Source organism: Corapipo altera, unplaced genomic scaffold (assembly GCF_003945725.1).
Source record: "Corapipo altera isolate COAL_440 unplaced genomic scaffold, ASM394572v1 354, whole genome shotgun sequence".
In the NCBI taxonomy this organism is placed as follows: domain Eukaryota; kingdom Metazoa; phylum Chordata; class Aves; order Passeriformes; family Pipridae; genus Corapipo; species Corapipo altera.
Window position 1 is genome coordinate 509227 of NW_020885020.1, and position 10829 is coordinate 520055.

Here is a 10829-nt window from a genome sequence, read left to right on the forward strand (position 1 = left end):
CATTCCCTAACCCCTGGCATTGCCACTGCCTACATTCCTTAACCCTGGCATTGCCATTCCCTACATTCCCTAACCCCTGGCATCCCTTCCAAGCTGCTTCTGTCCGTGGATGCCCATTTCACTGAATTCTGGGATTATTTGGGAATAAAAACCTGCAAAGCCAAGTGCCCAGTGCTGTCCTGCTCCAGGAGCTCATTGTGCAGTGCTGGTCACTTAAATGGGTCTTAAATATTCCCTGATGTACAGATTCCTCACCGTACAATCTGTTATTGTCCTTCATTTCCTGTTAATTTCCTTTAGGAAGATTTTTTTCCCTTGATTTTCCTGCTTAATTTGGTACTTTTGGTTGCTTTTGGAGCTGCTGTTGATGTTCACTCTGCTTTCCAGCTGTGTTTCCCTTCTGACCATTGCTGATGTTCAGCCTCATCCTTTCAGACTCTTCTGAAAGTTCAGGCTGTTCGTTTTCCCAAAACTGATAAATGCCTGATAATGAGGTTTCTGCCTTAATTCCCTGCTGGTTTTCTTCAGGGTCTGCCCTGACATTTCAGGTTGCATTCCTTGTCTCTCTGGTTTGCTTTATCCCCACCATCTCCTGCCCACACCTGTCTGAAAGTTTCCTTCTTTATCTTGACTTTTCTCTTGGGCTTGGTGGGCACAGCCTTTCCCTGTTTCTCCAGCTCCTTCCTACATCCAGACTTCCCTCAAATAAAAAAAACAGGCCAGGTTGGACAGAGCTTGGAGCAGCCTGGGCTAGTGGAAGGTGTCCCTGCCTGGGTGGTGGAACAAGGTCCCTTCCAACGCCAGCCACTCTGAGATTCCATGATTTTGTGGTTTAATCCATTTCTTATGTCTCATATTTGTAAAAGGACAGTTGGAACTTTGATATTTCCTCATCCTGACATTTCCCCTTCCTTCCTGAACTGCCCTTTGCTGTGGTCAGGGGGGTAGTTTGATGCTGTTGGTTGCCAGGAGTTGCTCAACACAGATTAAAAACACAGGAGCCTGCATGGTAACTAATGATTTACACACTGAGGAGGATCAAACGAGACTCCACTGGATTCCCGTCCTCTTCCAGGAGTTTTACAGCTCATTCCCCACACAACTAAACCCCCACTCTGCTCTCTCCTCCAGCAGTTCTGGGTGCCTGTCCCCTGGAATGTCCCCGTAGTGCTTCTGTCCCACACCTGCCCCAAGCCAAAGGTCTCACAGATAAATATTTATGTCAGTCACACAAACAAATGTTGGCTTTGAAATTCCAGAGGCACAGACTAAGGGGAAACCTGTTACCATCAGGCATTTGAGAGGCTCCCAAACACCCTGCCCAAGGGCTGAGATCCTGCCACTGTTTCTGGACTCAATGACCCTTGTGGGTCCCTTCCAACTCAGGATGTTCTGTGGTCTCTCTCAGAGTCAATGGAAGTGATCCAGAAGGGGCACAAATCAGAAATGTCCCGGAATCCCAGAGTGGTTTGGCTCGGAAGGGACCTTAAAGCTCACCTCGTTCTGGGTTTCACCTGAGGGATGAGTAGATTTTGCTACGGTGCCTCCAGCCCAGCCTGCACCCTCCTGTGAGAAAGCAGCTTGCAGCAGATTGAACCTGCAGGGATTTCCAGCGTGAGTTTTAGAGCAGAAAGTTTGGAACTGACCCTTCATTGCTCGACGGTTCACTTTGGAAATCGTGTCCGGCAGAAACTTTTAGTTAATAATCGTGGTGGAGGTGCTGGAGAGTGGTTTGGAGGGACATTTTCACTAGAGAATCATTTTCTAGTGGCTTATAAATCCTGAATATTCATTAGTCAAACAATGCCTTTGTTATTTAGCAAATGCGCATTTGAAAACAGAAATAAATGTAAAAATGGCTTTGTGTGTCCAGCTGGTGTTTTGAGTAAGAGATTAAACCAAAATCTGAATTGTTCTGGGTAAGAACCCAGAAATGTGGGTGTTTTGCTCTCTGTCTTTATGATTTGCTAAGGAAAAAAAAAAGCACTTTAGTGAGAGTTAAGCAGCTCCTCAGTGATTTCCTCACCCTTTCCTTTGCTCTTGCAGTGCATCCGCGGAAGGAAAGCGACTCTGGAAGAGCTGCAGACGGTTCACTCGGAAGCCCACACGCTGCTCTACGGCACAAACCCTCTGAACAGGCAGAAGCTGGACAGCAAGAAGCTTCTAGGTATCATTCCCTGGGGGAAAATCCCCCTTCCTGACCCCTGGCACTCACACTGCAATCCTCATCCTTGATTTAGCAACACGAAGGGTGGGATGTTGGGGTTCCCTCCATCCTTAGCCCTGTGCAGTTCCCAGGAGGATTGTTCCCACCTCCATGTACAGGGTACACCTCCCTCTTTTCAGGTAGATCCCTAAACCCTAAATAGCTAAAACTTCCTTTCTTTGACGTCTTCAGAACTTGAAAGGAGGTTTGCCTGAGGAGGGAAGATAATTCATACAGTTTATTTTATCCTGTGTGTTAGGAAGTTATCCATGGCTAGGGAGGAACTGGAATACCCTCCTAAGGATGTGGATGTGCAGCCCCAGCCAGCTGCACAGGCATCAACAAATAGCTGTGAGGTTTGTGTGGATAATCTGCAAGAGAGATGCAGGGACCTCTTAGTCTTAGATTTGTTTAATTTGGACTAAGATTGTTTATCCCTTTCTCTGGAGTCTGGATCTTCCTGAAGCAGAGCCTCAGCTGGTGGAAAATATAGATTTCTTTTCCTCAGCAAAAATCCTAAGGGATGGATGTTGAGAAACCAAGCCCCCCAAGCACCAAACCACGTGGATTTTAGCACCTGAACTCCCTGTAGGCACCATCCCCTCCCTTTACTTGGGGCCTGTCTGCAGCCCCTGTTTGCAGGTGAGAGGCTGGAGGGGCATTTTGGGAACTTCTCACGTGAGGATCAGCAAAAAAAAAAGACATTTCTGGGACCTTGACATTGAGAAAGTTTATTTTGGGATTAGCCTGGCTTTGGATGATATAAAAAGAGGATTAACTCCATGACCTGCATGATGTCACAGCAAAGGAGCTGGAAAGATTTTTGCCATGTGCTCAATGTGTCCATGAGATCCCCAAAGAGGGAAACCATTAACCAGTTGATTAAACAGGCAATTAGCACTGTCTTTATAGCTCACTTCCCACCTCTTTAAACCCAGAGAACCCAAAAGTAGACCCCTCCAGCTGAAGGATGGCTCAGTTAGTGTGTCACCTTTGAAGAATTTCTGATGTCATATCCTTGGGAGTGGAAAACCATCAATCCACAGGAACGGTGTGTAAGTCTGCCTTGGTAGGTCCAGGAAGATCCTCTTGAGATACTTTTTCAGTGTGTGACCCTTTGCACAGTCTGGATCAGTGGTTCCACAGTTTATTTGGGTAGTGTTGGATCTCGGGACACCTCCACTCGCTCAATCATTCCTTAGAGAACCCGAGAGAGGAGCAACTCTTGCTCTGCCTGGGAGTCCTCCTGTAGTTCTACTCTGTGTCCCCCTTGGCTTTAACCCCTCATTTTAAAATGTCTGTGGAGATCAAATTTATTCCTGTAGCAAAGGGAAATCATTTGAACACCTGAGGGCATTCCAGAACAAAATGTTGTCTCTGGGTGCAAAGAAGATCAAGTTGTCAAAGACCTGAGGAAGATCTCCAAGGATCTCCAGTAGGAAGGACTGTCCAGTAGCTCTTAGCTGAGCTTAAACCTGGTTTCTTAAACCCACTTGGCACCATTTTAGCCTTGAGCTGCTGACAGTGGGACTGGCTGCCAGCTTGCATGACCATCTTCCTTCTTTCCTTGTTGGATTGTGCAGGGATAACAGGGAACCTGGGAGGTGAACACTCTGTAACAGCCCCTCCCTCAGCCATCCTCTCCTGCTGAGAGTTTAAAAGGCTTTTTAAAAGTGTCCAAACCAGCTCTGTGGGGGTTCTTTTAAACCTGTTGGAAGGTAGGTTAGGGCAGGTTTGAAGGCTGAGAGCAAAGCTCTGTGTGAGGCTTCAGTGTGCAAATGGAGTCTGTTAGAGCTCAGTGTCTTGGCACGTGTGGGATGACTGTGTAAACTCTGTGCCTTTGATATGTCTGGGAGGAAGAAAAGAGCACCAGAAACCTCAGCCTAAAAGGGAGGAGCTTGGGAAGCTGGGGGATGGAAACACAGGATGGTTCTTGTTAAGCTTCTGTAAATGATAAGGGGGAAGCGCCTTCATGGAATCAGAGATTCCCAGGATGGTTTGGGTTGGAGGGACCTTAAAGTACATCTTATTCCACTCCCTGCCATGGGCAGGGACACCTTCCACTAGCCCAGGTTGCTCCAAGCCCCGTCCAACCTGGCCTTGGACACTCCCAGCTTCTCTGGGCAACGTGTGCCAGGGCCTCACCACCCTCCCAGGGAAGGATTTAATCCTAATATCCCACCTAACCTATTCCCTTCCAGTTTTAAACCATTTTCCCCTCACAGTTAAGGATACAAAATTCGAATCCATCTCTCCTTTGACAGTGGAAGGACTTGGAACCTGTTGGACAAGTTGAAACTTAGGAAAATAAAGCTGGTTTTAATTTGTGGGGAGCAATCAGAAAGTGTTGTCAAGAAGATAAATATCAAAATAATGGGTGGATTAGCAGTGAAAGATGTGACAGAAGGTCTGAGGCAGGATGATCTAAGAACTTCCACGTGGATCTAATCAAAGAGTGCACCTCCCTTTGAGCTCAGCTTAATCCAGATGCATTAACTCCTCTTTCAGGCAGACTGGTTTGGCTTGGAAGGGACCTTAAAGCTCATCCCATTCCACCCCCTGCCATGGGCACGGACACCTTCCACTAGCCCAGGTTGCTCCAAGTCCTGTCAGGAGGATAATTTGCTCACACACAAGCCCAGAAAAGTGATGTTACGTTTCTTACAGATCCAAAATTAGCCCTGCAGATGCTTTTCTGCATTTTTCTCCAATTCTTCCTGTTGCTTTTGCTCTTCCAGACAAAACACATGTTTTTTCTTTGCTTGCCACTGGTTTGGTTTTTGCCTTCCTCTTTTGTGAAGCCCCTGCTCTCCAAAGCTCTGTAGTAACTGCAGATGGGTGATAATTGGGGTGTTTTTATGATTTCCTGTCCGCCTGCAGTTGAAAGGGGTCAAAGTGTTCATCCCAGCAGATTGTTGGTGGCATCTCTGTTGTTTGCAGTCAGTGGCACTGCTGGAAATGTCAGACAGCACCCAAACCTTGCATAAAAATAAGTGATTTATAGAAGCCTTTTCTTCTGGGGAGGCTTCTGAACAAGCCCGAGTACATTGTGTGTGTGTGTGCTGTAAAATTAAAGAAACCCCCCCCAGTCTGTGTTGCTGTGTTTGCCATCAAACTGGCCCCAAATCTGGTGAACTTTGCCTTTTGGCCTCACAGGGTCCCTTTTTTTGTGTCCCTGCAGGTTCTCTAACGTCGATGTTTGTCAGGCTGCCTTGCGGTGGTGTCGGGGTGAGTGACTCTCTTTAATGTGTAAATAATGTCCTGTTTGTTCTCCCAGTGCCCTCAGCACCAACAAAATCGTTGCTTTGCATTCCAGCAAGTGGGTAATTGCGACCAGATGCTGCCCATAAACAGGGGCTGTGGGGCTGCTCAGCCTCACGTGCCTTTCTTCAAAAGCAGCAGGAAGGTTTTTCAGCTATTTTGGAGAGTCCAAGTGTGTGGGACATTCAGAGGCTTGTTTGGGCTCTGGCTTTTAGGAGGAAAAACCTCATTTCCCAGGCAGGGATGTTTTAATGGCTTTGGAGTTGCTCCCTTTGCATCCAAAAATGCCTTTTCCGTGGAAAGCAGGATGTGTTTGTGGTTTGTAGGTGTTTCATCTTCAGTCCTTGGACTTCAGAGCTGCCTCGACAGCAGGTGGAAAAGGGGGGTAATAAAACAGTGATTATCCAAGGACAGTATTTGGGAAGTTCCTGTAAATAGTAAGTTTGTCCTTGAATTGAAATGTCCCACAGGTTGTGCAGCACAAGGGATTTGTCTTCAGCATTTGGCATCTTTTATCCTCCAGCTCCAGAAAAACCCACGTGGATTCTGAAGGAGGTGACTAAAAAACCCCTCCATCCCTCCTGGAAAAGCTGAACATTTCTTTTCAGCTGCCAGATTTCCATATAATAAGACTTTTTGTTGTTGTTTGTTCCCATAAAGCCAAAAAACCCCCAAACCCTAAATACCTTGTTTTGAAGGTTTTCTCGTTTTCCTTTGGAGCCTGAGAACTTAAATGTTTCCCTTTCAAGTCAGACTTTCTGCTCCAGAGTTTCTGTGGAGGGTGACAGGACAGAAAATCGTGGAGAACAGGAAGGGAAAAGAATGAGAAGAGACAATAAAAGGCATTGTGTTTGAAAATTCACAGCGGTAGTTCTGCTGCATAATTGTAGCTCGTGAGGTTGAGCTTTCAAGGTCTGGATTCTGTTATGGAAATGAAACAAAATTGTTTTCTTCCTGAGCCTTTGCAAAATCGCTGCTTTGAAAATTATCCCGTCAAAAAAAAAAAGAAAAAAAGAGGAGAATAATCGTCGTTCCTTCATCCCGCCACTCGTGGAGAGATTTTATTTTGTATTGTAAATATGCTGCAGCCTCCTAATTCATGGCAAATTTTTGGCTGGAGCTTTAAAGGCTTGGATTTACTCTGCCCTGCAGTCAGGCATGCCATTCAAAGCAAAAAAAAAAGTAAAATATAAAATTATCATTTGCAAATGAAGGCTGAATGGTAACGAGGGGAGGCAGGGCCTGGGCCCAGCACGGGCCCACAACTCTGGCATTAAATCCTAAAGCAGGGCAGGAAACGCCACGGAGCTGGGATTGTTGGTGTGCTCCCACTGGAGAGAGTGCTTGCAGTTCACTTGCTGCTTGGTTGTCTCCACAGCCCCTTAAATATTAAATATTTACTGGGTTTTTTTGTAATATTGCAGCAGTTTTAACAGAAAAACCTGTGCTAGAGCCTTGCTGCCCTCACAGGGAGGAGTTCCTTCCCAATATCCCATCTAACCCTCTGGCAGCAGGAAGCCATTCCCCCCTGTCCTGTCTCTCCATCCCTTGTCCCCTGTCCCTCTCCAGCTCTCCTGGAGCCCCTTTAGGCACTTGAAGGGGCTCTCAGGTCTCCCTGGAGCCTTCTTTTCTCCAGGCCAGACACCCCCAGCATTCCCGCTTTTCCTGATGGTGAAGGCACATCAGGCACATGTGATGGTCAGAGAAATCATCTCGGCTCTCAGTGGTTTGTGGCCCGAGCTTGAAGGAGAAGGGATTCATTTCAGCTTAGATTTCAGTTCTCTGATTTAGGCTGTGTTTATCTCTTAAGTGACAAAGGGACACTTCATGAGGCCCTGCATTCGGCTCCCCACAGCTTTCCAGCTGGCTTTGGAAGGGGCATTTTCCCTGAGGAGCTCCACCCTGGTTTGCCAAATACTTCCCAGGAGCATGTAATACCATAAAGTCAAAAGGAAAGAAAGGAAAAAGTAGAATAAGGTGGGACAGGTCCTCTTTTGGATTTGTACTGGAGCAGGTGATTCCTGTTGCTTGTAATTCAGGAGCTGAGGGTGTCACATGGAATAATGGACTGGAAAGCTGGAAACCAGGAGGTTTTTCTTCAAGCAGTTCTCTTCTCTAGGAGATATTGTGTAGGTGAAAAGAAAATGGATGGGTCTGAAAGGTGATGTGGGGCACTTAAGGTGAGGGAACCCCATGAAGAGCTGTTTTGCTCCAGGATGGAGAATGAATCCTGGTGTTTGGGCAGCCAGGAGTTCTCAGCAGTGAGCAAGACAAAGGACATTCAAGGGAGCGAGTCACAGAATATCCTGAGTTGGAAAGGACCCATCAGGAACATCCAGTCCAACTCCTGGCTCTGCCCAGGACACCCCAACAATCCCACCCTGTGCCTGGAGCGTTGTCCAAGCTCTCCTTGAGCTCTTGAAGTGAAGCAGCAGGAAAAGTTTGGAGCAAATCTCTTCATCTCATAACACCTTTTGATCTCTCTCTTTAAAAACTAAGTCTCAATGTCTTGAAATCAATGAGAAGAAGGGCCAGTTTGATCTCAGGTGCTTGGAAACTCTGTTTCCTCCTTGGTTTGTCCCAAGAAACCTTCCCATGGCCGTAGCTGACACCAACAGACCTCCTCCACCCGCAGCCGTAGCAGGGAAGGAAGAAAGCATAGCAGCACTTGCAGCAACAGGTGTGGGCTCTGATTGAAGCAGCAGTAATTTATTTCTGCTGATCTTCAACAGCATCTGCAAATGCAGCACAGGGTGGTTTTGCTCAGCTTCATTTCTCTTCTCTGTGTCTGACTGAGCTGCACCACGGCGGCGTTACCTAATCCAGACTAAGTACAAAAAGATTTTGGAGAAAGGAGTTTAAGCTTTGGAAATCTGCAACATCATTCCCATCCAGATTCTTCCAGACGTCCAAAGGCTTGATCTTAGGTTAGCTAACAAATGTGTTTCCTTTTCTGTGTAGTATTTTTCTGCACATTTTCTAAAAGCGTCTGAAGATACAGTTCTTTAAAGGGTGTTCATGTTGTTGTTCTCCTCCAGAACATGTGACTGTATTTTTGATTAGCCTTGATTAGAGTGTGTCAAAGTCTTTACTTGTGCAGATAAAGTAGTTATTGCAGAACAGAGACCTCAAAAAGGACTCCCATGGAATGGAAATGAGGAGAAACTAATTAGCAAGTCAGAGGAGACACAGTTGGGTGCTGCTGTCGCCTCAGCTCCATAAGGGAAGAGCAGAACTGCTTCACTTTGCAGGGTCGGGAGCTGTGGTACAACCTGTCCCTGCATTTCATTTCTTCCCTGTGTAGCTCTTCAGCTAAAGAAAATAGTAGAATAATGAAACCTTTTGTAAGGTGCTCATTTAATTCTGAAATAGCTGCACTTCAGTAGAGTTCACTGTGTGAGTTGGAGCCTCATCATGGATATTAATAAAACCCAGAGCTTTTATCAAAGGGAGGGAGTTCCTATAAGGAAATTGTAATTTTTATTGTGAGGAAGGGAGGTTTCACCCTGAAACATCTTGGACATTCCTTATAGAACAGAGACTGGATCAAGCTGTTGACCTTTCTCTTGTGCATCCCCTCCTCACTTAACAGTAGTTGTGAAGGGGACGAGCCTGCAGCAGATCCCAGGAGCTGAATTCCCTCTCCCCACCTCTAGGAGCCCTCTCTGGGGGTTCTCCTAGCAAATTTTTCATTAGAATGATCGAGGCATTAACTTTTCCTCAAGATGAGCAGCACAAGGGCTCCTCATCCCACCGCGGCCGATGTGGGAGAGTCGGTGTCTCTGACAGATCCAGGGGTGTCCTCCAGATCCAGAGGAAAAAAGAGAAATACACCCTGTTGGACCAAAAAAAGGCAAGCAATGTGCTTCCTCTCTCCCTAAAGTCCTTCCAGATGGCAAAGCTTGATGTGCTGGCCCAACAACTCCTGTGATGGCGGCGACATCAAAGAGCTCCCGGGCAGGGAAAGCCAAACAGCCTCTTCCCTGTAATGAACTTCAGGATTCAGGAATGGTGGAGGAGTCAACAGCAGCCTGGGCACCAAACAGCAGCAGCTTTGGAACTGCACAACAATCCAGCTCAGGGCAACATGAGTAACATTTTCCAGCATGGCAAGAGCACCGAGGGCTTTAGAGGGACCATTCCAGCACTCCCAGGATGAAGTGCTGCCTTGGAGTCACCTCAGACATCCATTCCAGGAGGGTGCCTGGGTGTTAAATCCTTACCTTGGAGATGTTTGCAGGATGAGGTGGTGGATATCTCTGGATCCAGTCCTCTCCTGCTGGGAAGCTGAGTGTGAGCAGACTCCTTGGAATTGGTTCTGAATCCCAGTGGGAATGCTCTTTTCCAAGTACTCCATTTCTTTCTGCCTGAGTAATATCACTGTAAATCCACTCTGCCTTGCCCTCCTCGTTCTTCCTGAGTGCTGCCACCACCAACCTGGTTTCTCCAGGCATCCAAGGGAGGGCCTGAACTTGGCTTGGCTTCGGCACCGGCGATTCCTGTCTCCTTCCTAGGGAAAACTGGCACCCAGAGCCATCTCAGGGGATCCGAGAGTCTGTTGGTCCCTCAAGACACTTGAGTTTGGGGGTTTTTTGTATTCCATTCCTCTGGAATGGAATGAAGATGACCCCGTGCAAACCTGCATCCACAGAAGGAGCCTGGTACTTGCTGTGTCCAGGCAGAGAGGGAAGCTGTGACCTGCGGTGTCCTGCAGCATTTCCTTGCAAGACCAAGAAAAATGGATCAAATTTGCTCCAAAATGGATCAGATATGCCCGAAGATGGGTTAGATATGCTCAAGAATGGGTCAAGTGTGCTCAAAGATGGGTCAGATATGCTCAGAGATGTGTCAGATATGCCCAAAGATGGGTTAGATGTGCTCCAAGATGGGTCAGAGATGCAAAAAGATGGATTAGATACAGATAGAGGAGCCCAAAGCTGGACCCTCACAGAGCCCTGCTGGGCTGGTTGGTGGGAGGTCTTCTTCCCACCTTGTCTGGGCTTTTGGAGGGCCCTGGTCAGGTCAGTGTCATGTCCTGCAGTGCTGATCCAGGATTCCTGGAGCTGTTGTGTGTAACAGATGCCATTGTCCTTCTGTTCCCATGTTACTGCCCAAACTTTCGGGGCTCCTGGTACCACAAGTAGTCCCTGGAGGGCTTTCCCTCCAATTCTTGGCTTTCCCAGAGGCACAAACGTGGCTCTGTGGTGTTCTGCAAATGTTTTTCTCTGGCTTCCAAAGCATCCTCAGGGTGGATATTACCAGAAACCATCCCTGATAACAGACCTGAGATCCTTTGCACTGGCTCTACCTCCTTTTCCTTTTCCTTTTCCTTTTCCTTTTCCTTTTCCTTTTCCTTTTCCTT

At 47.1% G+C, this 10829-nt stretch overlaps 1 protein-coding gene across 5 annotated transcripts in view; it reads left to right on the plus strand.

Annotated features, from left to right (window-relative positions):
- The window catches only part of HDAC4 (histone deacetylase 4), a 194080-nt gene that overhangs the window by 157171 nt on the left and 26080 nt on the right, over window positions 1–10829 (plus strand). For all 5 annotated transcript variants that reach the window (XM_027667821.1, XM_027667822.1, XM_027667819.1 and 2 more), the window contains 2 exons: window positions 2047–2167; window positions 5388–5434. In XM_027667821.1, coding sequence (XP_027523622.1) covers window positions 2047–2167; window positions 5388–5434 — 168 coding nt within the window. The remainder of the gene's footprint in view (window positions 1–2046; window positions 2168–5387; window positions 5435–10829) is intronic.